Here is a 26,717-nt window from a genome sequence, read left to right on the forward strand (position 1 = left end):
CGTTTTTTCGACTGTTTTCCGTACCTTGGAGACATCATGCCTCGTCGGTGTGTTGTCGGAGGGTGTAACAACACGAACAGGGACGGATTCAAGTTGCACCAGTGGCCCAAAGATGCGAAAGTGGCAAGAAATTGGACGTTGTTCCGCACACTTTACCGACGAAAGCTATGCTACGACAGAGATGGCAAGAATGTGTGGATATCTTGCGACACTCAAAGCAGATGCATTTCCAACGATAAAGTCAAAGAAATCTGCCGCCAGACCCCCATTGAATCTGCCGGAGTGTGTGAGCAATTCAGGGACAAAGGGCCTCGGTAGCACGGCAAACAATGGCGGCAGTTTGTTCCCGCAGACGAGCGAGCTAAACCCCCTGGATGTCTTGGCTCACACCGTCCCTTATGCCACCGAAGATGATCAAGAGAAGAATATCGACCCTAGCTTCCCTGGCCTGCTGACATGAGGGTATGTCTACAGAATATATTAATTGATGAAAACTGGGCTGTCTGCACTCTCAAAGTGCATGTTGTTGCCAAATGTATTTCATATGCTGTAAACCTAGTTCATAGTTGTTAGTTTCCTTTAATGCCAAACAAACACATACCAATCGTTGGTTAGAAGGCGATAGCCGAATTCGTCCTCGCTTTCTCCCGTGTCGCTGGCTGTCGTGTCGTTTTCGTCGGTTTCGCTTGCATACGGTTCAAACCGATATGGCTCAATAGCTTCAGTTTCTTCTTCAATTTCGTTTTCGCTACCTGCCTCCACACTACAACCATCCGTTTCAATACATGCGTAATCTGTTGAATCGCTTAAGCCGCTGAAATCCGAGTCTGAATCCGAGCTAATGTCGCTATAGCTTGCTGTTCTTTCCGCCACGTTTGTTTGTGTTGGCTTCACTATGTGACGTCACAGGAAAATGGACGGGTGTATATAACGATGGTTAAAATCAGGCACTTTGAAGCTTTTTTTAGGGATATTGCGTGATGGGTAAAATTTTGAAAAAAACTTCGAAAAATAAAATAAGCCACTGGGAACTGATTTTTAATGGTTTTAACCCTTCTGAAATTGTGATAATGTTCCCCTTTAAGAACGTTGTCACGGAAGTAAACAAGGTAGGAGTCGAACTTTCACAGAAAATGGATTCTCACTTCTCTGTGAAGCACTTTGAGCGTTTAGAAAAGCGCTACATAAATATATACATCCATCTATTTTTGTCCCTTTTTGGGGGTCGCGGGGGGTGCTGGAGTCTATCTCACCCATCATTATATTATTATGAATATTATTATTATTACTCATAATATCCTTATTATATATCCATTATATTAATTATATATCCATTACATTATTATATGTACACAAACACACCTCCCAAGGGGTGGAACAAGGGGGATGGGTCAAATGCAGAGAGTAATTTCACCACACCTAGTGTGTGTGTGACTATCAGTGGTACTTTAACTTTAACATATACATAGTATACATATACATATAAACATATACATATATGCATATTAGGGCTGGGCGATATGGCCTTTTATTAATATCTCGATATGTTTAGGCCATATCACGATACACCATATATATCTCGATATTTTGCCTTAGCCTTGAATGAACACTTGATGCATATAATCACAGCAGTATGATGATTCTATGTGTCTACATTAAAACATTCTTCTTCATACTGCATTAATATATGCTACTTTTAAACGTTCATGCAGAGAGGGAAACCACAATTAAGTCAATTTAGCAAAAGTGTATTTATTAAACAGTTATTAAGCAGTGGCACAAACATTCATGTCATTTCAAAACAGAAAGTGCAATATTGTCAGACACATTTTAAAACAAGCTATGAGTGAACTTTTGTGCATGATGTCACTAAGATGACGTATCAAAACAACACTAAATTAAAGTTCACTTTTTGTACAGAATGCCACTACAATATTTTAAAACAAATAAAGTGCACTTTTGTGCATGATGTCACACAAGATATTTCAAAAACTGTCAAATAAAAATGAGCTGCATAATAGGAAATCAAATAGTGTATGTCCTTCGCTATGTGGTAGGTTCCTGCGGACGTCATCTCCTTCTGTTGTTGACTATTTTTTGTTGATGTGGAAATGGAAGACGCCAGGCTCAATTGGGTCAGTGCTGGTTGCTTGGGCATTTTGTTGGGTGTGGCACCGGTCGGAGATGTTGACATGCGGAGTTTCAAGCACTCTTCATTCTCTAGCGGGTAACTTTTCAAATGATGCTAAAAGTGCCGCTACATTTTGTAGCAAGGCTTTTGCCGCATACTTGACATATTACGGTTGTCTGTTCAACATCTTCCCGCTTGAAGCCAAATCATTGTATTTTCTTTATATATATACATATATATATATATATATATATATATATACATATACATATATATATATATTTATTTATATATATATATACATGCATGCATGCATGCATACATACATACATACATACATACATACATACATACATACATACATACAGACAGACAGACAGACAGACAGACAGACAGACAGACAGACAGGTAAAAGCCAGTAAATTAGAATATTTTGAAAAACTTGATTTATTTCAGTAATTGCATTCAAAAGGTGTAACTTGTACATTATATTTATTCATTGCACACAGACTGATGCATTCAAATGTTTATTTCATTTAATTTTGATGATTTGAAGTGGCAACAAAAGAAAATCCAAAATTCCGTATGTCACAAAATTAGAATATTACTTAAGGCTAATACAAAAAAGGGATTTTTAGAAATGTTGGCCAACTGAAAAGTATGAAAATGAAAAATATGAGCATGTACAATACTCAATACTTGGTTGGAGCTCCTTTTGCCTCAATTACTGCGTTAATGCGGCGTGGCATGGAGTCTAAGAGTTTCTGTCACTGCTCAGGTGTTATGAGAGCCCAGGTTGCTCTGATAGTGGCCTTCAACTCTTCTGCGTTTTTGGGTCTGGCATTCTGCATCTTCCTTTTCACAATACCCCACAGATTTTCTATGGGGCTAAGGTCAGGGGAGTTGGCGGGCCAATTTAGAACAGAAATACCATGGCCCGTAAACCAGGCACGGGTAGATTTTGCGCTGTGTGCAGGCGCCAAGTCCTGTTGGAACTTGAAATCTCCATCTCCATAGAGCAGGTCAGCAGCAGGAAGCATGAAGTGCTCTAAAACTTGCTGGTAGACGGCTGCGTTGACCCTGGATCTCAGGAAACAGAGTGGACCGACACCAGCAGATGACATGGTACCCCAAACCATCACCCAACCATGCACATTTTGCATTTCCTTTGGAAATCGAGGTCCCAGAGTCTGGAGGAAGACAGGAGAGGCACAGGATCCACGTTGCCTGAAGTCTAGTGTAAAGTTTCCACCATCAGTGATGGTTTGGGGTGCCATGTCATCTGCTGGTGTCGGTCCACTCTGTTTCCTGAGATCCAGGGTCAACGCAGCCGTCTACCAGCAAGTTTTAGAGCACTTCATGCTTCCTGCTGCTGACCTGCTCTATGGAGATGGAGATTTCAAGTTCCAACAGGACTTGGCGCCTGCACACAGCGCAAAATCTACCCGTGCCTGGTTTACGGACCATGGTATTTCTGTTCTAAATTGGCCCGCCAACTCCCCTGACCTTAGCCCCATAGAAAATCTGTGGGGTATTGTGAAAAGGAAGATGCAGAATGCCAGACCCAAAAACGCAGAAGAGTTGAAGGCCACTATCAGAGCAACCTGGGCTCTCATAACACCTGAGCAGTGCCAGAAACTCATCGACTCCATGCCACGCCGCATTAACGCAGTAATTGAGGCAAAAGGAGCTCCAACCAAGTATTGAGTATTGTACATGCTCATATTTTTCATTTTCATACTTTTCAGTTGGCCAACATTTCTAAAAATCTTTTTTTTGTATTAACCTTAAGTAATATTCTAATTTTGTGACACACGGAATTTTGGATTTTCTTTTGTTGCCACTTCAAATCATCAAAATTAAATGAAATAAACATTTGAATGCATCAGTCTGTGTGCAATGAATACATATAATGTACAAGTTACACCTTTTGAATGCAATTACTGAAATAAATCAAGTTTTTCAAAATATTCTAATTTACTGGCTTTTACCTGTGTATATATATATATATATATATATATATATATATATATATATATATATATATATATATATATATATATATATATATAAACAGAATACAATGATTTGCAAATCCTTTTCAACCTGTATTAAATGACTGCAAATACAAGATATTTAATATTCGAACTGGTAAACTTCATTATTTTTTGCAAATATTAGCTCATTTGGAATTTGATGCCTGCAACAAAAAAGCTGGCAAAAGTGGCAAAAAAATATTGAGAAAGTTGAGGAATGCTCATCAAACACTTATTTGGAACATCCCACAGGTGAACAGGCTAATTGGGAACAGGTGGGTGCCATGATTGGGTATTAAAGCAGCTTCCATGAAATGCTCAGTCATTCACAAACAAGGATGGGGCGAGGGTCACCTCCTTGTGAACAAATGCGTGAGCAAACTACCCAACAGTTTTAAGAAAGAGCTATTGCAAGGAATTAAGGAGTTTCCCCATCTACGGTCCGTAATATCAACAAAAGGTTCAAAGAATCTGGAGAAAACCGAAACCAACATTGAATGCCTGTGACCTTCTATCCCTCAAGCGGTACTGCATCAAAAAGCGACATCAATGTGTAAAAGATATCACCACATGGGCTCAGGAACACTTCAAAAAACCACTGTCAGTAACTACAGTTGGTCGCTACATCTGTAAGTGCAAATTAAAACTCTTACTATGCAAAGCCAAAGCCATTTATCAACAACACCCAGAAACGCCGCCGGCTTCGCTGGGCCCGAGCTCATCAACGATGGACTGATGCAAAGTGGAAACGTGTTCTGCGGTCTGACGAGTTCACATTTCAAATTATTGTTGGTAACTGTGGACGTCTGGACCACAGACATGCAGTCGTCTTTCGGCCCCTGGCCCAAAATTTTTAGCCCAATGCGGCCCCAAGTCAAAAAGTGTGGGCACCCCTGCTCCAGAACTACAACTTATTGGTAACTAACAGTGTTGGGATTGTAATCATCCCAATTTGATTAGCATGCCTGAGACTACCACCAAACATCCCCGTCCATACAGCAGTGTGAGTGGCACTGAGAGCAAGGGGTTGAGGTCTCTTGCTCAAGGACACAACAGCAATGACTAGCATGGTGGACGCTGGATTCACACCAGCAACCATTAAGTCAAAAAAAGCCTTTTGTCACATTCTCTTTCCTCATTTGTTTAACGGCACTTGAGTGACAGGGAGAGAAACCGCGAGTTTGCGAAGTCAGCAGGTAGTTCCTGTCCTATCAAAATCATGTGATAATTGTCTTCTGCGGTTGGTTCAAGTACACACATTCAACACTTGAACGCCTCATTCAATATCCAACTGGCGCGTGGCAAGGACACCTTGGACTCAAGTCCAAAGGTTTCCAGATGTTTTTATGCCATTCCCTACATCCACTTCCACGGCACCAGCGCCACGGAACACATGCTCGTACCTGATTGTCGGACATGATGTAGAGCGAGTTCTTGTCCAGGGAGAAAGCCATGTCCCGGAGGACGGGGCTGTTGTCCTTGACCACGGTCACCGTCTCGTACAGCACTCCCCCATCCAGCGGGCCGTCCACTCGGATCTGTGAAGGAATAAAAACACATGAGGGTTGACATCTGCCACTATAGGAACTAGGACCCAGGTGTCAAACTCAAGGCCAGGGAGACAAATCTGATTTAAAATGGCCCGCCAAGTCATTTTACGTGGCCCGCAGCTTTATTTATGTGGCCCGCCACTCTATTTTATGTTGCTCGTCACCTCATTTGATGTGGTCCGCTGCTTTATTTAAAACGGCCCGCCAAGTCAGTTTTATGCGGCTTATTGCATCAGTTTATGTGGCCCGCAGCTTTATTTATGTGGCCCGCCGCTATATTTAAAATGGCCCGCCAAGTAATTCTATGTTGCTCGCCGCTTCATTTTATGTTGCCTACCGCATCATTTTATGAGGTCCACCGCGTAATTTACAGTGGCTTGCCAATTCATTTTGTGTGGCCTGTCACATTATTTTATGTGGCTTGCCTAATTGTTTTATGTAGCCCACCGCACCTTTTTATAAGGTCCATCCATCCATCCATTCATCTTCTTCCGCTTATCCGAAGTCTTAAGCAGGGAAGCCCAGATTTCCCTCTCCCCAGCCACTTCGTCCAGCTCTTCCCGGGGGATCCCGAGGCGTTCCCAGGCCAGCCGGGGGACATAGTCTTCCCAACGTGTCCTGGGTCTTCCCCGTGGCCTCCTACCGGTCGGACGCGCCCGAAACACCTCCCTAGGGAGGCGTTCGGGTGGCATCCTGACCAGATGCCCGAACCACCTCATCTGGCTCCTCTCGATGTGGAGGAGCAGCGGCTTTACTTTGAGCTTCTCCCGGATGACAGAGCTTCTAACCATATCTCTAAGGGAGAGACCCGCCACCCGGCGAGGAAACTCATTTCGGCCGCTTGTATCCATGATCTTGTCCTTTCGGTCATAACCCAAAGCTCATGACCATAGATGAGGATGGGAACTTAAATCGACCGGTAAACTGAGAGCTTTGCCTTCCGGCTCAGCGCCTTCTTCACCACAACGGATCGATACAGCGTCCGCATTACTGAAGACGCCGCACCGATCCGCCTGTCGATCTCACGATCCACTCTTCCCTCACTCGTGAACAAGACTCCGAGGTACTTGAACTCCTCCACTTGGGGCAGGATCTCCTTTCCAACCCGGATATGGCACTCCACCCTTTTCCGGGCGAGAACCATGGACTCGGACTTGGAGGTAAGCAGAGATCTAATCCTGCAGCCACCAAACCGGATCCCCTCAACGCCCTGACTGCGCCTAGAAATTCTGTCCATAAAAGTTATGAACAGAATGGGTGACAAAGGGCAGCCTTGGCGGAGTCCAATCCTCACTGGAAAAGTGTCCGACTTACTACCGGCAATGCGGACCAAGCTCTGGCACTGAGCATACAGGGAGCGGACCGCCACAATCAGACAGTCCGATACCCCATACTCTCTGAACACTCCCCACAGGACTTCCCGAGGGACACGGTCGAATGCCTTCTCCAAGTCCACAAAGCACATGTAGACTGGTTGGGCTAACACCCATGCACCCTTAAGGACCCTGCCGAGAGTATAGAGCTGGTCCACAGTTCCACGACCAGGACGAAAACCACACTGTTCTTCCTGAATCCAAGGTTGGACTATCCGACGTAGCCTCCTCTCCAGTACATCTGAATAGACCTTACCGGGAAAGCTGAGGAGTGTGATCCCACGATAGTTGGAACACACCCTCCAGTTCCCCTTCTTAAAGAGAGGAACCACCACCCTGGTCTGCCAATCCAGAGGTACCGCCCCCAATGTCCACGCGATGTTGCAGAGTCTTGTCAACCAAGACAGCCCCACAGCATCCAGAACCTTAAGGAACTCCGGGTGGATCTTATCCACCCCCGGGGCCTTGCCACTGAGGAGCTTTTTAACTACCTCACAACCTCAGCCCCAAAAATAGGAGAGCCCACCACAGATTCCCCAGAAACTGCTTTATGAGGTCCTCCCGTATTATTTTACGCGGCTTGCCGCATCATTTTATGTTGCCTGACGCATCATTTAATGTGGTCCGCCGCATAATATAAAAGTGACCCGCCGCATCATTTAAAGTGTCCCACTACGTCATTTAAAGTGGCCCGCCGTTTATTTAAAGTGGCCTGTTCCATCATTTTATGTTGCCTGCCAAGTCATTGTATGTGGTCTCCCGTGTCATTTAAATTGGTACACAGTCATTTTAACTGGTTCGCCAAAACATTTTGTGGTCCTGCCTCTTTCAATCATCACTTAAAGTGACCTGCTACATTTTTTAAGGAACCTGTCACATCATTTTATGTGGCCCGCCACATCATTTTAGGTTTTATTTTATGTTGCCCGCCGAATCACTGTGTGGTTCGGCGCTTCATGTAAAGTAGCAAAAGTCATTTTACGTGGCCCGCTGGATCATTTTACGTAGCCGGAAATCGTTATTTTATGTGGCCCGCCACATCATTCAAAGTGGCCTGTCCCATCATCTTATGTTGCCCGTTGCATTATTTTATGTGGCCCGCAGATTTATTTATGTGCCCCGCCACATTATTTTTTGTTGCCCGCTGCCTCATTTTATGCTAAGTCATTTTACGTGGTCCACCCTGTCATTTACATTGGCCCGCCAAAATATTTTGTGGTCCTGCCACTTTCAATCATCATTTAAAGTGACCCGCTACATCATTTAAGGGGCCTGTCGCATCATTTTATGTGGCCCACTACATTTATTTATATGGCCCACCACTTCATTTTATGTCGCCTGCCAGATAATTTTGTGTGGTCCTGCCGCACTAATTTTATGTTGCCTGCCGCTTCATTTTATGTGGTCCTCCCGTGTTATTTTACGTTTCAATTTATGTTGCCCGCCAAATCACTGTGTGGTTCATTTAAAGTAGCACAAGTCATTTTGTGTGGCCCGCTGCATCATTTTATGTGGCCCGACGCATTATTTTATGTTGCCCGGCAAGTCATTTTATGTTGCCTGCTGTTTCATTTTATGTGGTCCACCGCAAAATGATGTGGCGAGCCACATAATTTTGTGTGGCCTGTCGCATTATTTTACATGGCTTGCCACATTATTTTATGTTGCTCACTGCATCATTTGATGAGGTCCTCCCGTGTTATTTTATGTGGCTCGTCGCATCATTTTATGTTGCCCGACGCGTTATTTTATGTGGCCGGATGCGTAAATTTTTGTGGCCCGCCACAAAATTTTATGTGGTCCGCCACATCATTTAAGGTGACCCGCGACATCATTTAATGTGACCCACCACGTCATTTGGTTTGGCCTGTCCCATCATTTTACGTGGCCCGCCACATTATTTTTTGTTGCCCGCCGTATCAAATAAAATGGCCCCCCAAGTCATTTTATGTGGTCCTGCTGCATTATTTAAAGTGACATCAACCGTGTCATTTAAAGTGGCCAAGTCCACCAAGTCATTTTACATGGCCTGTCAAAACATTTTGTGGTCCTGCCGTTTTCAAACTATGTGGTCCACAGCGTCATTTAGAGTGACCCGCTACATCATTTAAGGGGCCTGTCGCATCATTTTATGTGGCCCACTACATTTATTTATATGGCCCGCCACTTCATTTTATGTCGCCTGCCGGATCATTTTGTGTGGTCCTGCCGCACTAATTTTATGTTGCCTGCCGTTTCATTTTACGTGGTCCTCCCGTGTTATTTTACGTTTCAATTTATGTTGCCCGCCAAATCACTGTGTGGTTCATTTAAAGTAGCACAAGTCATCTTGTGTGAACCGTTGCATCATTTTATGTGGCCCGACGCGTTATTTTATGTTGCCCGCCAAGTCATTTTATGTTGACCGCCGTTTCATTTTATGTGGTCCACCGCAAAATGATGTGGCTCACCACATAATTTTGTGTGGCCTGTCGCATTATTTTACATGGCTTGCCACATTATTTTATGTTGCCCACTGCATCATTTTATGAGGTCCGGCCGTATTATTTTACGTGGCTCGCCGCATCATTTTATGTTGCCCGACGCGTTATTTTATGTGGCCCGCCGCAAAATTTCATGTGGTCCGCCGCAAAATTTTATGTGGTCTGCCACATCATTTAAAATGACCCGCCACATCATTTTGTTTGGCCTGTCCCATCATTTTACATGGCTCGCCGCGTTATTTAAGTGGCCCGCCACATTATTTGTTGTTGCCCGCCGTCTCAATTAAAATGACCCCCCAAGTCATTTTATGTGGCCCTGCTGCATTATTTAACGTGACCCATCGCATCATTTTACGTGGCGCACCGTAAGATTTTATGTGGCCCGCCGCATACTTATATGTTGTGGTCCGCCAAAACATTTTGTGGTCCTGCCCCTTTCAATCTATGTGGTCCACAGCGTCATTTAAAGTGACCCGCTACATTATTTAATTGACCTGTCGCATAATTTATGTGGTCTATTGCATTATTTTACGTGGCCTGCCGCAACATTTTATGTAGCCCCCCCCGAGTCATTTTATGTGATCGGCCATATCATTATATATGGTCCGCCGCATAAATTAAAGTGGCCCACCAAGTCATTTTATGTGGTCTGACGCATCATTTAAGGTGACCTGTTGCATCATTTTACGTGGCCCACGGTAATATTTTATGTGACCCGCCGCATTATTTCATGTTGCCCGCCAAGTAATTTTACGTGGTCCACCAAGTCATTTTACATGGTCTACCAAAACATTTTGTGGTCCTGCCGCTTTCAAACTATGTGGTCCACAGTGTCATTTAAAGTGACCCGCTACATCATTTAAGTGACCTGCCGCATCATTTTTTGTTGCCCGTCAAATAATTTTATGTGGTCCGCCGCATCTTTTTACATGGTCCGCCACCTCAATTAAAATGGCCCGCCAAGTCATTTTATGTGGCCCACCGTATTATTTTATGTGACCCGCCACAATATTTTATGTTGCCCGCCAAGTCATTTTATGTGGTTCATCGTGTCATTTAAAGTGACCTGTTGCATCATTTAATGTGGCCCACGGTAATATTGTATGTGACCCGCCGCATTATTTCATGTTGCCCGCCAAGTCATTTTATGTGGCCCACCGTATTATTTTATGTGGCCCACCGTGTTATTTTATGTGACCCGCCACAATATTTTATGTTGCCCGCCAAGTCATTTTATGTGGTCCATCGTGTCATTTAAAGTCACCCACCAAGTCATTTTATCTGGTCCGCCAAAACTTTTTGTGGTCCTGCCACTTTCAATCATCATTTAAAGTGACCCGCTCCATAATTTAAGTGGCCTGTCGCACTGCATTATTTACATTATTTTATGTTGCCCACCGCATCATTTTATTTGGTCCGTCGCCTCATTTAGAGTGACTTGCCAGGTCATCTTATGTCACAATAGTTAAAGTGGCCTGCTGCATCATTTGATGTGATTGCCTCATTATGTCATGTAAATAACAGAATGTGGAAAAAGCGAATGCAGTGAGTACTTCCTGGATGCACTCTATATGTGTCGGCTTTTGTTTTGTGGCGGCTTGGCTTGGCTCAGCTGCGAGAGTGGTCTACAAATGGAATTTGGGAGTTTTGATCACCCCCTGCCCCTGACCCTAATACCGTCAAAGTGTCCTCGTGGAAGATAGAGTTCCTCGTTGTTCCTGATGCTGCATGCCTAATAGTGGCCTTTTAACAAATAACACTTTTCACAGTTTCTCACCATCTGTCCACTTTTACAGGCCAGCCATTTGGATTCATTATGAACACGATGGTTGGACACCATACTGTCCTGACTCACTGATCACGTGACCCTTGTGTCGCCATCCCATGTCGATGATGATGATGATGAAACTACTTGTTACTACTTTGCATCGCACAACTCGGCCGTGACAAATTGATTCTAAATCCAAAGCGACAGAAAGTTGGATGAACCGAAGATGGATTTAGGAGTGCGATCGATCAGCGTCGCTTTTGCCCAAATCCGCCTCTGAGACGGCATGGCGATGACGCCATCCCCTTTAGAGACGTGTGTGTGTGTGTGTGTGTGTTCTGGCAATGCCTACTTAATGGGGACATGGCTCTGTTTACACAGTCACCTTTAGGGGACCTCTGACGGTATGGGGACAAAAAAAACCAGGTCCCCTAAAGCAGTGGTCCCCAACCTTTTTGTAGCTGTGGACCGGTCAACGCTTGAAAATTTGTCCCACGGACCGGGAGGGGTGGGGGGGGTTGAAGTGAAGTGAAGTGAAGTGAATTACATTTATATAGCGCCTTTCTCTAGTGACTCAAAGCGCTTTACATAGTGAAACCCAATATCTAAGTTACATTTAAACCAGTGTGGGTGGCACTGGGAGCAGGTGGGTAAAGTGTCTTGCCCAAGGACACAACGGCAATAACTAGGATGGCGGAAGCGGGGATCGAACCTGCAACCCTCAAGTTAAAAGTTAAAGTTAAAGTTAAAGTACCAATGATTGTCACACACACACTAGGTGTGGCGAGATTATTCTCTGCATTTGACCCATCACCCTTGATCACCCCCTGGGAGGTGAGGGGAGCAGTGGGCAGCAGCGGTGGCCGCGCCCGGGAATCATTTTGGTGATTTAACCCCCAATTCCAACCCTTGATGCTGAGTGCCAAGCAGGGAGGTAATGGGTCCCATTTTTTTATAGTCTTTGGTATGACTCGGCCGGGGTTTGAACACACAACCTACCGATCTCAGGGCGGACACTCTAACCACTAGGCCACTGAGTAGGTATAAGTTGCTGGCACAGCCGCTCTACCAACCGAGCTATACCACCCCCCGGGTTATGATATATTTTTTTGTCATAAAGACATACAATCATGTGTGCTTATGGACTATATCCATACTTGCCAACCCTCCCGGATTTTCCGGAAGACTCTCGAAATTCAGCGCCTCTCCCGAAAACCTCCGGGGACAAATTTTCTCCCGAAAATCTCCCGAAATTCAGGCGGAGCTGGAGGCCACGCCCCCTCCAGCTCCATGCGGACCTGAGTGACGTGTTGACAGCCTGTTCACACGTCCGCTTTCCCACAATATAAACAGCTAATGATCGAGGGCGAGTTCTTGGTTTCTTATGTGGGTTTATTGTTAGACAGTTTCATTAACGTCCTCCCAGCGCGGTAACAACACACAACAACAGCAGTCAAGTTTTCGTCTACCGTAAAGCAGTTCGTCTGCCGTAAACAGCAATGTTGTGACACTTTTAAACAAGACAATACTGCCATCTACTGTACATGTATATGTGACCCACCCATAATGTGTCACATTTTTGTGTTGATTTATTTAGTTTATTTTGTGGTTTGAATTTGTTTTTGGAGCTGTCATTACACATTTGTCAGTATTCACATTGGTCAGTAGGGGGCAGTAGGGTGTTTCTTCCCAATTGAATGCTATCACCTGCAGACCGGAAGTGTCTTGTCATTCTGATGAGCGCGACCAGTCTGTGAACAATTGAAACGTCCTGTGTGCTTTTTCCTCCTGTATAACAGGTTAGTTTTGGTGAATCAACTCACTGAATAATATCCATGTGATCTTTATAAGTTTAAGTACACATTCTGATGGTGGAGCCTAACTCTAAAGTGTTCGTGAGTTGTAGTTTGTATTTGTGAATGAATCCAGTGCACAGCTGCAGTAATCAATACAAAAAGGCGACGTGAGTGCGCAATGTTTATATAGGAACTTCTGATCCTAATTCAGACTCCCAAATTAGAGCTTCCGTTTTCTTATTGATTTTATAATGTATATTTGTATAATGTGTGTGTTCTGAAAAAGTGACAGAGAATAGAACAAGGATGGACAATTCAACCCTTAACTCAACAATGAGTAGATGAGTGTTATGTGTGTGTATATGTGTAAATAAATGAATGGTGAAATTCAAGTATTTATTTTATTTATTTATAAATATATATATATATATATATATATATATATATATATATATATATATATACATATATATATATATATATATATATATATATATATATATATATATATATATATATATATTTATATGTAATAAAAAATAAAATAAAAAAAAATAGAAAATATATATATAGCTAGAATTCACTGAAAGTCAAGTATTTCTTATATATATATATATATATATATATCTTAACCATGCCCCCAACCACGCCCCCCGCCCCACCCCGACTACGTCCCCCACCACCCACCTCCCAAAATCGGAGGTCTCAAGGTTGGCAAGTATGACTATATCCGTGCAGACTGTATTGATCTATATTGATATATAATGTATATATTGTGTTTTTTTATGTTGATTTAGTAATTAAAAATTAAATTTTTATTTTTTTATTTATTTCTTGTGCAGCCCGGTACCAATCAGTTGGGGACCACTGCCCTAAAGGGAAAACCTTTTTAAATGATAGTCAGATCCATTCTGAAGATGCCTAAGTGATTTTTAAGCTTTGGCCCATAAAACATGTTTACTTTTCAGTAAACATGTTTTATGGGCCAAAGCTTAAAAATCACATCTTATTTGAACTTTTTTTTATTCATTTTTTTTTAATGGTCCTCAGTAGTCACATACAAATTTGTGTGAATTATGCAACATTATTTAAATTCGGGGCAGCACAGTGAAACAGGGGTTAGTGCATGTGCCTCACAATACGAAAGTAGTCCTGGGTTCAATCCCGGGCTCGGGATCTTTCTGTATGGAGTTTGCATGTTCTCCCCGTGACTGCGTGGGTTCCCTCCGGCTTCCTCCCACCTCCAAAGACATGCACCTGGGGATAGGTTGATTGGCAACACTAAATTGGCCCTAGTGTGTGAATGTGAGTGTGAATGTTGTCTGTCTATCTGTGTTGGCACCGCGATGAGGTGGCGACTTGTCCAGGGTGTACACCGCCTTCCGCCCGATTGCAGCTGAGATAGGCTCCAGCACCCCCCGCGACCCAAAAAGGGATAAGCGGTAGAAAATGGATGGATGGATTTAAATTTTGGTCCACATAAATTCCCCAGGGTCCCCAGTAAGAATGATCAGCACATTACTTCATCAATCCAGAGATTTAAAGATGTGTATGAGCTAACTGGGCAGTGGCCATTTTACCAACATTTTTTTATGCCTCCACAACCTGTAGAAAGGATGGTCCCCACAAGTGATGATCAAAAACTTGGTCCCCATTCTAAATGATAACCAGTGTGTGTGTGTGTGTGTGTGTGTGTTTGTGTGTGACTTAGCATCGACTTTCAGCCGCCCGCGATCTTTCGGGGCTCATTAAATGCAAACACAGAGAGCAGATGCCCACCAGTGGAGAGTTCTCCATCCGTTCTGTGTGTAATTGCACTGAAAACAAATTAGATGTGGCTGTCTGGGTAATAAGTGGCGTATTGATCAGGAGCTGCCAAAAAGGAGGCGACGTGAGGGAGTTGAAAGCTACTGAATTTTTTTTGTAGGTTCCTGATTGTAGCGTTTTTGGACAGTAAATTTCACACTCGACATGACAAAGTACACACAGGCATGTGAGCACTCTGCGAGGAAAAACAAGAGGAACATTTATATCAGCACAAAGTGCTGCCACGCAAACCCCCAAATAAAATGTTGAAAATCAAGACTACTGTATTTTTCGGAGTATATGTCGCACCTGCCGAAAATGCATAATAAAGAAGAAAAAAAACATATATAAATCGCACTGGAGCCCGGCCAAACTATGAAAAAAACTGCGACTTATAGTCCGAAAAATACGGTATATTTCCTGCAATTGGGTGCATTTCTACAATATATTTAATCTTTAGATTTATTCATTTACCAACCGCTTTTTGACACTTACATGTCCCATGTAACGTACCACGGGATTTTTTACTAGATAATTTACTAACATTATTGTGTGAATGCTCCAAAGCATTTATATGGTTTTTCTTCTTCTTCTCCAGATTTTGGCGCGCTCTGCCTTCCACATTTTTCACCCGATTCAAACCGTTCCAACTTCAGACTGTTCAGTTTATTCGGGTATCGCGGGCTTTCCCTTTTCCCAAATTCCAAAAATTCCCAGAATTCCAGGTTTTCCGGGACACTTTCCCCATTCAAAATGAATTGGCCATTTTTCCAACTTCCACCATTTCCACATTTTTCAACCGTATCAAACCATTCCACCTTCAACACATTCCACCATCATGGAAATTTAAACTACCTTTTTTCCAAGTTCAAAAAAATTCCAGGATTTTCCAGAATTCCTGGTTTTCCAAAGCCTTTTTTTCTGGCGACGACTCCTTCCACATTTTTCAACCCATTTCAATTGTTCCACCGTCAAAACCTTCCTCTTAGGCTATGTCTACACTAGGGATGTCCCGATCCTATATCTGGATCGGATCGGCTGCCGATATTTGCCAAAAATTGCGTATCGGCAAGGCATGGGAAAATGCCGATCCAGATCCAGTTTTAAAAAAAAACTCCGGTCCGTGTTTTCCAACGCACCGATTTAAATAATACATTCCACTTTTCTGCTGCTCCGTAATTTCCGTTCCGCATTTTTCAGCACACCTTCAACACATCCACACGTCTGTGAATTCTCACGCAGTTGCTTTTAGCTGCTGGCATTACACGACAGGCTCTTCTCACTCTTTTCTGTGTCTACCTCTTATGTATGCTTAAAAACGCGGACATCCGTGTTTTTGTGGAAATATGACATGCCTGAGACTACCACCAAACATTCACCTTCACACAATGTAAGTGGCACTAGCTGTGTTTCCATTGCAGTTTTTCGCAAAATATAAGTGATAGTTCCAAAACTTAGACAAAGTACATTAGCGGCTTGTAAGTGTTTCCATTAAAGGGTGTTTTGCGTCATTAGACGTTATCCTCGTGAAATCCTGGAGACTCCACTTTGAGGAAGATATTGCAGCCTTCACTGTTGCCGTGATGTCAATAGAAGACGAAGGCAACTTCCTTGCGGCCCTCTTGACACTGTTCGAGCATGTGGATCTCTTTCAGCCTGTGGGTCGGTTGCCGGACCCGCGAGATGGCGTGGTGTGGCGGTGCTGCCTCGCTCACCCCGGCTAACTGATTGGAGACTCACGGCCCCCTAGACAATGTTCGGGCATGTGGGTCTCTTTGAGCCTGCGGGTCGGTTGCTGGGAAGGGACCCATGAGACGGCCCGGTGCGGCGGTGCTCCCTCCGACCAACCGATCAGAAGCGAGACCAAGACGACCCATATGCCCTAGTTGTCCTGCGTTGGCGCCCCGCCGGCTCGGTGTTATGTATGTGACCTCTAAATACAAAAAAAAGTCTTTCCATCATCTCACGGCATTCAATCGATCGCAACTGGACTGCTTGGTTTGTCTTAGAAGACGTTTTGCCGCTCATCCCAGTAGATTTCAACAGTTCATGTTCATAGACTTAGATTGGTCAGATCTAGTCTTAGACTTAGATTGGTCACATCTAGTCTTAGACTTAGATTGTTCAGATCTAGTCAGACTTAGATTGGTCAGATGTAGTCTTTGACTTAGATTGTTCAGATCTAGTCTTTGACTTAGATTGGTCAGATGTAGTTTTAGACTTAGATTGGTCACATCTAGCCCAACGGTTGGTGCCAAAACCCCAAATATTTATACTCCAAAAACCAGGAGGGTGTTCCTGGGCAAGGATGGTTTTGCCCTATCCTCGTGAGAAAAAAAACTGTTTTGATGCAAACGAGCAATCCTAACTGTCAAAGCCAAGAACGATCGCTGTGGATCAACTACTACCAGTCCAAAATATTCGGAATCCCCCGCGTAAGCGTTCCATTCAGTTGTAAACAAATGGCACAAATGGCATTCTGGTCACCTTCTGTGAGCAGAATGTTTCTAACTCCTGTTATTTGTTAGAGGATAAATTGCAGAGTCTTTTAGGGATGGTTGAAAAGGACGGTGGTGTATGTGGGAGACAGGTGGTGTAGCAGACCACCTCCTCTGTTCAGGAATGGTTTTTCAATCTTGACGTTGATAGCTTCCCTCACTCCTCTTTCGTACCATCCGTCCTCCCTATCCAGAATCTATATATTACGGTGGATTCGACTATTTTGGACTTGGATCGTGCATTTTCTGCTGCGGCTCCAAAACTGGGTCGATATCCCTTTTGCTATTCGGACGTCTTAAAACATATTTGTACTCCTTGGCAGTTAAACCAGCGTGAGAGTTGTTTGATTTTAGTCTATTTTCTTATCTTCTATGTATTTATTCTCTTTATAGTTAAATAATTTATACAATTGACTCTCCTTAGTTTGATCCTGTTTTTAAATGTACGCTTTAACTCTTGTGCAGCACTTTGGGAACCTCGTATTGTTTTTTGAAATGTGCTATATACAAAACCCAAAACCAGTGAAGTTGGCACATTGTGTAATTTGTATATAAAAAGAGAATACAAGGATTTGGAAATCATTTTCAACTTATATTCAATTAAATAGACAAGATATTTAATGTTCGAACTGAGAAACATATTTTTTTTTGCAATTAATCATTAACTTAGAATTTAATGGCAGCAACACATTGCTAGAAAGTTGGCACCACTCAGTAAACGTTTGGGAACTAAGGAGACCAATTTTTTAAGCTTTTCAGGTGGAATTATTTCCCATTCATGCTTGATGTACAGCTTAAAGTAGGTAGATAGTAGGTAGGTCTTTATTGTCATTGCACAAGTACAACTAAACTTTGTTTTCAGCACAAACTCGTTCAAGATTAGACAAACAAACAGTGTACAGGGTTACAGAACAGGAACGCTGATGGGTCGGAGTAAAAAAATACAATCTAGACTGGGCTCCTAAGGGGGCCCAGTCTGGAATGGGAAAAAAACCTCCATAGCAAAGCAAATATACATATTACAACGTACATCTTGAGATATCTAGCAACAGAGGGGAGGGAGTGGGGGGCCATGGTGGCAGGCTGCAGCTGAGGCGCAGCCCATCCGTCCAACACCCCTATGGGATTTGCGTCAAGGGCGTTGGATTGGGGGTGGGGTATGTGTGTGTGGCGTGTATTTTTTGTGGATGCATTTGTGTGTGTGAGCCTGCAGTGTGTCTCTGTTCTGCGGCCTTGGTGTTGTGGGTGAGTCTCGAAGCCAGGGAAACAATCCAAGTTAGAATGTTTTGTATGCGAGTGAAAATAAAATTTGCTTTTCACTCTAAATTGTCTGTGACTGATCCTCAAATCCTGCGGGGCAGACAGTCCGATGTGATCCAAATCACAAGAGTGTCCACAGTTCTTCCTGTCATGTCTGTGTGACCATGTTTTGTATTAGTCATGTTTTGTTTTGTTTAGTTATTGGACTCTTTAGTTTCTGGCTTTTCACTCCCTTGTCTTGTTTCCATGGGTACCCATTAGTTTCACCTGTTCCACGTTTGGACTCATTGTGCACTCTTGTTTGTCACCATAGCAACCCATTAGTTTTCACCTGTCACGTCACGCACCTGTTTCACGTTTTGAGTCACGCACCTGTTTTCGTTAATCATGTCTGTAGTATTTAAGTTCATTGTTTTCAGTTTGTCTTCCTGGCGACATCCCGCATTTATGCTCTTCATACCCCTGTCACACTCTGTTTACCTCTGCGCACTTCATGCCATGTCCAAGTAAGTTTTTGTTTATTAATGCCACAGTTAGTGTTTTTGTTTCATTGTTCATAGTTTCTGCCTTTGTGCAAGTTTTGTGTTTATAGCCAAGTTTTGTACCTCCACTGTGAGCGCCTTTTGTTTGTTCCCTTTTTTTTGAGTGTTAAAATTAAATATGTCTTCACTTTCACGCCATGTCTGGTCGAAATCATTTGCACCACGGGAGAACAAATCACGCCATAGTCCAAGTCCTGACATTTCCCGCATCCTCCAATCATTTGTGGCAGCTTTGGGTTACTTTGAAGACTGCTAGCAACTTCCAATTTGTTGACAAACCAGAGCAACGATTACTCCAATCAGCAGATGTCCTGTTGTCATAATTTCGAATAGGTAGATATCTTCACGTCCTCGACTGAAAGGGTCGCCAGGCACGCGGCACTCCTAATTCTCCCAAGAGTCCGCCGTGTGTCCCGCAACAACCACTCCGTCACGACAAGCATGTTCCGCCAAACCCAAGATCTTGTCAATTTTGTTGAGGCCAGTTAAATAGTTCCAATGTTTAGATTTGGAGAGCAGTGCAAAAAGAGGCAACAAAAAAGTTAAGACAAGACTTATCTGTGCTGCAAAGTTCAAATTTGAATGACAATAAAAAGGAAGTCTAAGTCTAAGTCTAAGACAAGAAGCAAGCAGGAGAGATAAGGGAGAGGAAAGGGGAGCGTCCGCCCTCAATGAGTGCCAGTGAGAAAATTAAGTTGTTCAACAGTCCGGGGTCTCTGTTGTGGTATTTTAGGCTTCATAATGCGCCACACATTTTCAGTGGGAGACAGGTCTGGACTACAGGCAGGCCAGTCTAGTACCCGCACTCCTTTAGTATGAAGCCACGCTGTTGTACCACGTAACTTGGCATTGTCTTGCTAAAATAAGCAGGGGCGTACATGTTAACGTTGCTTGGATGGCAACATATGTTGCTCCAAAACCTGTATGTACCTTTCAGCATGAATGGTGCCTTCACAGGTGTGTAAGTTAATCATGCTTTGGGCACTAATACACCCCCATACCATCACAGATGCTGGCTTTTCAACTTTGCGCCTATAACAATCCGGATGGTTCCTTTCCTCTTTGTTCCGGAGGACACGACATCCACAGTTTCCAAAAACAATTTGAAATGTGGGCTCGTCATCCACAGAACACTTTTCAACTTTGCATCAGTCCATCTTAGATGAGCTCGGGCCCAGCAAAGCCGGGGACATTTCTCGGTGTTGTTGATAAATGGCTTTCGCTTTGCATAGTAGAGTTTTAACTTGCACTTACAGATAGAGCGACCAACTGTAGTTACTGACAGTGGTTTTCTTAGGTGTTCCTGAGCCCATGTGGTGATATCCTTTACACGCTAATGTCGGTTTTTGAAGCAAAACCGCCTGAGGGATTGAAGGTCACAAGCATTCAATGTTGGTTTTCAGCCTTGCTGCTGACATGCAGTGAGTTCTCCAGATTCTCTACCTTTTGATGATATTACGCACCGTATATGGTGAAATCCATAAATTCCTTGTAATAGATCGTTGAGAAATGTTGTTCTTACACAATTTTCTCAGGCATTTGTTCGCAATGTGGTCACCCTCGCCCCATCTTTGTTTGTCAATGACTAAGCATTTAATGGAAGCTTTTTTAATACCCAATCATGGCACCCACCTGTTCCCAATTAGCCTGTTCACCTGTGGGATGTTCCAAATAAGTGTTTGATGAGCATTCCTCAACGTTCTATGTCTTTTTTGCCACTTGTGCCAGCTTTTTTGAAACATGTTGCAGCCATCACATTCCAAATGAGCTAATATTTGCAAAAAATAACAATGTTTTCCAGTTCGAACGTTAAGTATCTTGTCTTTGCAGTCTATTCAATTGAATTTAAGTTGAAAAGGATTTGCAAATCATTGTATTCTGTTTTTATTTACCATTTTGTAACCGTTTTGGGTTTTGTAAATAAAGTGGATTGTTGTCAAAACTATTTTGTACATCAAAACTTGTTTAAATTAAGTTTGCTTCTTTAATTCTTATCACAGTTGAACAAATGAGGTGCCTCGCATCCTAATTTTGGGGGGAATTACGCTGAGTAAATGTAACAAAGGAAGTCATTAGCCATGCAATCCCAGGTTGAAGCCCGATTTAAATTCCGGTGAGATCGGATCATTAACCATTTGATGCAATTACTGTGAGGCATAATTAATTTCTCAGTCGTTCCAATTACGAGCGATACAAAGGACCGAACACGGACAATTGCAGTGTTCACGTGCAGCGTCTGTCGTGCGATGATATCAGTCCTCCCAGCACGCATCTGGACCGGAGAGACAGCACCGCCCAGATCGAGCCTTTGAATGCTTGCCAGGCTGGCGAGCTGGCACAGCTAGCAGGCTCCGAATGGGGACAGTCGATCGATACGAGCTGATTACGTGATTGGATCCCCTGGGCTGCGAAACTTCATCAATCAATCAGGCCCGCCACCTTCCAGGCAGCTGCAGCGCCAAAAAGCAGATAAAAACAAGAGTACGGGACCGGGGCTGAGTTTCATGTCCTGAAAGGCAACATGGAGGCTGAGGCGCCACTTAAGCGACTCCTCCTAAAAGACTCTCAACCCTAATAGTCCTTTCCCATTCGCATGTGCATTCCTGCCAAACCTCCATTTCCTTCACTTGCGTTCTATTCTCCTCCTCCCCCGTCATCCTATTTGTCCTCCCTCCAAATCACAATCCCACACAGACACAGGATCCGTTCATGTTGCCTTTTCCCACACTGTATTTCAGAAATAGCATCCACAGAATGCAGGAAATTTGAGGATGTTCGCATTCAAAAATGGACAAATGTGTGTTTTTTTCCCCCTGAAAAATACAGACTCGTCATAAAGCGCTGTGTTGTGTTTCGGGAGTTCTGAAAGTCAGTTTGTGTCGTTTAAGGCAGACGACCTGTGGGAGCCATGGTGGTCCCCGGCCTCTGCTTAAGCCCCATGGCTCCCTAATGGGAAGTAGGTGGGTTTAATTGGCTTTATAACGAGCACGCTCATGCACAGAAACACAGATGTCGGATAAACATAGGACACATCAAACATAGATTTGTTGTACGGTATTTTTTGGACTATAAGGCGCACTTAAAATCCTTTCATTTTCTCAAAAATCGACAGTGCACCTTATAACCCGGTGCGCCTATTGTAAGGAATAATTCTGGTTGTGCTTACCAACCATACTTGCCAACCTTGTGGGTGGGGGCGTGGTCGGGGGTGGGGTGGGGCATGGTTGGGGGCGTGGTTAAGAGGGGAGGAGTATATTGACATCTAGAATTCACCAAGTCAAGTATTTCATACATATATATACAGTATATATATATATATATATATATATATATATATATATATATAGATATAGATATCTACATCCTGAAAATATGCAAACAAAACTGTGTTTAGATAATTGATACTTCAAACTTGCATAAATAAATATTAAGGAATATAACATAACTTGGCTTCTGAGAGTTTCAAAATGTAATGAATAAAATGCTAAAGTTGTTGATAAACAAGCAATTATTTTAATATTTAAATATGGTCATTTTAAATGAATTATTATGATAAATTAAAATCAATTATTTCAAGTATGTTTATTTTAATGTATAATTCTATGGCTGGATGTAATAAGGAGTCAGGAAAAAATACAAATAAAAATACAATTAATTTTGATGTTTTTAGCAAAATATAGTAAACATGTATTTAGTTTATTTTTTATTAATAAATATATTTATTTTTAGGTAAGATAAACATAATAATACAATTTATCTCTAGTCTGGATGATTTAGTTCTTGTCACCCTGTTTTCCTCCCGTCATGAAAAAAAGCTTTCCTCACTCAGGTCCGCATGGAGCTGGAGGGGGCGTGGCTTTCAGCTCCGGCTGAAAATCGGGAGATTTTCGGGTGAATATTTGTCCCGGGAGGTTTTCGGGAGAGGCGCTGAATTTCGGGAGTCTCCCGGAAAATTCGGGAGGGTTGGCAAGTATGTTACCAACTTTGAACCAATTTTGTTTGGTAATTTTGTTTACCGCCATTACTTTCGGCGGTAAATAGTAATCTAACGCGTTATTTTTTATATTCAGTAACTCAGTTACCGTTACTACATGATGCGTGACTGCATTATTTTACGTTATTTTTTATGTAGTATCGGCTAGAAACTGAGAAGATCTGAGTGTCTTTTATTGGAGCGCTCTTTGTGTGTGTATGTGCGTGTGGGAGGGGGCGTGTCTGTGTTTACTAACAAGACGTCATGGCGAAGCCCGAAGCCGAGTTTCTTAACATGAAGATATTCTCACTACTTTTCTTTTGTCGACCACAAAGAAAAGAACATTTTAGTTAAATGTAAGTTGTGTCTTGGATCAAAGATCCTATCCGAGCAATTCAAATCTGCTGAAGCAGCAGAAAGCAACATGCTTCGACGAAGCTAGTAAAGAGAGACACACTTCACCTCCTAAGCAACAGCGGCTGGATTTTAACGAGGCACTGCTAGCCAGGACAACATTGATAGAGCCATTGCAGCACTGAAGGTACACACACTCTGTCAATTCTCTTATATACTCTTTCATTCTAGACTTCTAGAGTGTTTGAATATCACATCACTCTAAATGTAAAGACTATAAAGTTCACAAACATAAAGATGGATGCTAGTGGGCCAGGCCAATATTTCCTTATCTCTAAACTAAAACTGGGGAAATGTGTAGAGTGTTCTGGGCTTCAGACATGATTTTATTTCAGAATTCCTTGAGAGAGAAAAACGCCTGGTTAGGCTTTGTGTATGTAGTGTGTGCCTTCGTTGGTTTACAGCTATGTTGTTATTATGCTGTTTGTTACTTATGTATGTTATGTTGCAGCTATTTAAAATAGTTTTGTCAATTTGTTCTGGCCTGAAACAAATTGGCCCTTTGAAACATATCTTTGTCTTTGTGTGTTGTATGTAGATCACATTGCTTAGCAGAGTTCAATGATGCAAATGCATGTCAAGTTGATCAACAGATTGTATTATTTTCCACTGCAATAACACTACTGAAATGAAGGCTAAAAGGGCATTAATGGGAGCCTTAAAAAAAGAAGAAGAAAAAAAGAAGTAACTAAAAAGTTACTTTTCACCGTAACGCATTACTTTTTAGTGTAAGTAACTGAGTTAGTAACTGAGTTACTTTTGAAATAAAGTAACTAGTGACTGTAACTAGTTACTGGTTTTTAGTAACGAACCCAACACTGACGATAAGTGTGACCAGTAGTCACACTTAAGAGATACGTGTAGACTACAATATGACGCCAGTAAACGACACCAAAACTTTAAATGTTCCATCGAGAATATATAGCATTATACAAACGCTCAAAAATATTTCAAAATGTTTTAGTACGACTTTGAAGCCACACCGCTTGATGGATTGTTGGCGCATTACGGCTACCGTAGTCATAAGTACGAGTATTATTATGGTGCGTTTATAAGGACCGCAAAATGGAACCCATTAGCGGACTCATTATCTGGCATTTTGTTTTGCAATATTATGCAAAACCAACTTTTCTTACCTTCCGGTACCTGCTGATCTGTTTTTGGGATCTGTATAAATCCTAAAAATATGCGCGCGTCCGCAATTGTAGTCTGTGAAGACGACATAGTCAATAAGCTTCTTCTTTTTCACTATATTCTTGTTATGGGACATTTCTAATATAAAGTAAAGTTCTAACTTATATCTGTCAGTAGACTTGCTATGGAAGCGCTAAAACATACCGGTGTAGTGAGTTTACATTATTCACCCACGGAACTTTAGTTATTAGAGAGTTCCAGTCGGACGTTTTTTCACGGGACGCATTTCGGGCGTTGTTGTTGCACTAGTGAGCCACAGATGAGGAGATGCTGCTCCGTTATTGAATGAAGTCTGAATGTCATTCAAACAGTTAGCTTCATCTTTTGACACTTCTTCCACTCCCGTCCTTGCACGCTACACCGCTACAACAAAGATGACGAGGAGAAGACGCTGCCGAAGGTGAACCACGTAAATAAGACGGACCACAAAACGGCGCATCCTGAAGTGAGTGCCAGAAAGCGACTTGAAGATGGTCTGTAAAACATCATCTATGCAACATTTTGACCAAAGAACCACCATCATATATTATGTAGACCACAAGGAAGTGTTTTACATTTTTTTTTAAATCCTAATATGACCCCTTTAATGCGACTTTAAAATTATTGTGCAGGTGTGGATTATTGCCATGTAAATGTTTACCTAAGTTTGAAGCACCGATGGTTTTGCCACCTTTGGTGAGGCATGTTTTGAAGCACTGCTTGCAGCGTGGTGCTTCCGTTTTTAAAAAGCGTCATCTTGATCGATAGTTTTGAAGCTCAAATACTTCCATATTTCGCTTCACGCACCCTCTTTATTAACCTGTAGAATTGACTTTATTTTTTTGTTTAACCTTCATCTTGTGTTAGGGTCGGTACCGACCCAATTTAGTTTTTAAATGCATAAAAGAACCACATAAATTTATTTTTGTGCATCAAGGCTTTTTGACTTTGTCAGGAACCTCTATTTCAACAAAATAAAACAGTTTTTATTTTTTTCACTAAATTATAAAATGTTCTGGTTGAACTTATAACCTTGGTGTTGTTAGGGTCGGTTTCGACCCAGTTATAAAAATAAGATTATAAAGCAATAATTAGAGCCAAAACTGAACACACTGACAGCCAGCTCCTCTCCCAATCATGTGAGCTTTAGGGGATTCTCATTTTACCTTGTTATCCAGTACAAAAACAAACAAAGACGGGCATGTCCAGACATGTGAGGTCAAGTCAGTATAGAGTTGGTGACTTGCAGAGTGCACATCTCCAATTTGCAGCATGCAAAAATGAAAAAAAGATTTACAGTGAGAGAAATTCTGGATAATATTTTTGGTAAAAATGAGGGAGAGGACACAGAGCAGCATAGTGATACGGATGAACAGGTTTCTGAGGAGGAGTATCATCCAGAAGACACAGACACATCTGATGAGTCTGATGAGGAGGTCATACCAAAGACTATAAAAATGGGAGCCAATACCTCTCTGCTTGGCACTCAGCATCAAGGGTTGGAATTAAAGTACCAATGATTGTCACACACACACTAGGTGTGGCGAAATTTTTCTCTGCATTTGACCCATCACCCTTGAACACCCCCTGGGAGGTGAGGGGAGCAGTGGGCAGCAGCAGTGGCTGCGCCCGGGAATCATTTTTGGTGATTTAACCCCCAATTCCAAGCCTTGGTGCTGAGTGCCAAGCAGGGAGGTAATGGCTCCCATTTTTATAGTCTTTGGTATGACTAGGCCGGGATTTGAACTCACAACCTACCCATCTCAGGGCGGACACTAACCACTAGGCCACTGAGTAGGTCTGGGGGTTAAATCACCAAAAATGATTCCCGGGCGCGGCACTGCTGCTGCCCACTGCTCCCCTCACCTCCCAGGGGGTGAACAAGGGGATGGGTCAAATGCAGAGGACAAATTT

The 26,717-nt window shown here is 42.6% G+C and overlaps 1 protein-coding gene across 1 annotated transcript in view; it reads right to left on the reverse strand.

Annotated features, from left to right (window-relative positions):
* Positions 1 to 26,717, reverse strand: part of LOC133583694 (plexin-A2-like) — a 452,088-nt gene that overhangs the window by 279,528 nt on the left and 145,843 nt on the right. Inside the window, exon 4 of the mRNA XM_061937663.2 lies at positions 5,571 to 5,705. Within this exon, the coding sequence (XP_061793647.1) occupies positions 5,571 to 5,705 (135 nt within the window). The remainder of the gene's footprint in view (positions 1 to 5,570; positions 5,706 to 26,717) is intronic.

The sequence above is a fragment of the Nerophis lumbriciformis genome, linkage group LG03 (assembly GCF_033978685.3).
Source record: "Nerophis lumbriciformis linkage group LG03, RoL_Nlum_v2.1, whole genome shotgun sequence".
In the NCBI taxonomy this organism is placed as follows: domain Eukaryota; kingdom Metazoa; phylum Chordata; class Actinopteri; order Syngnathiformes; family Syngnathidae; genus Nerophis; species Nerophis lumbriciformis.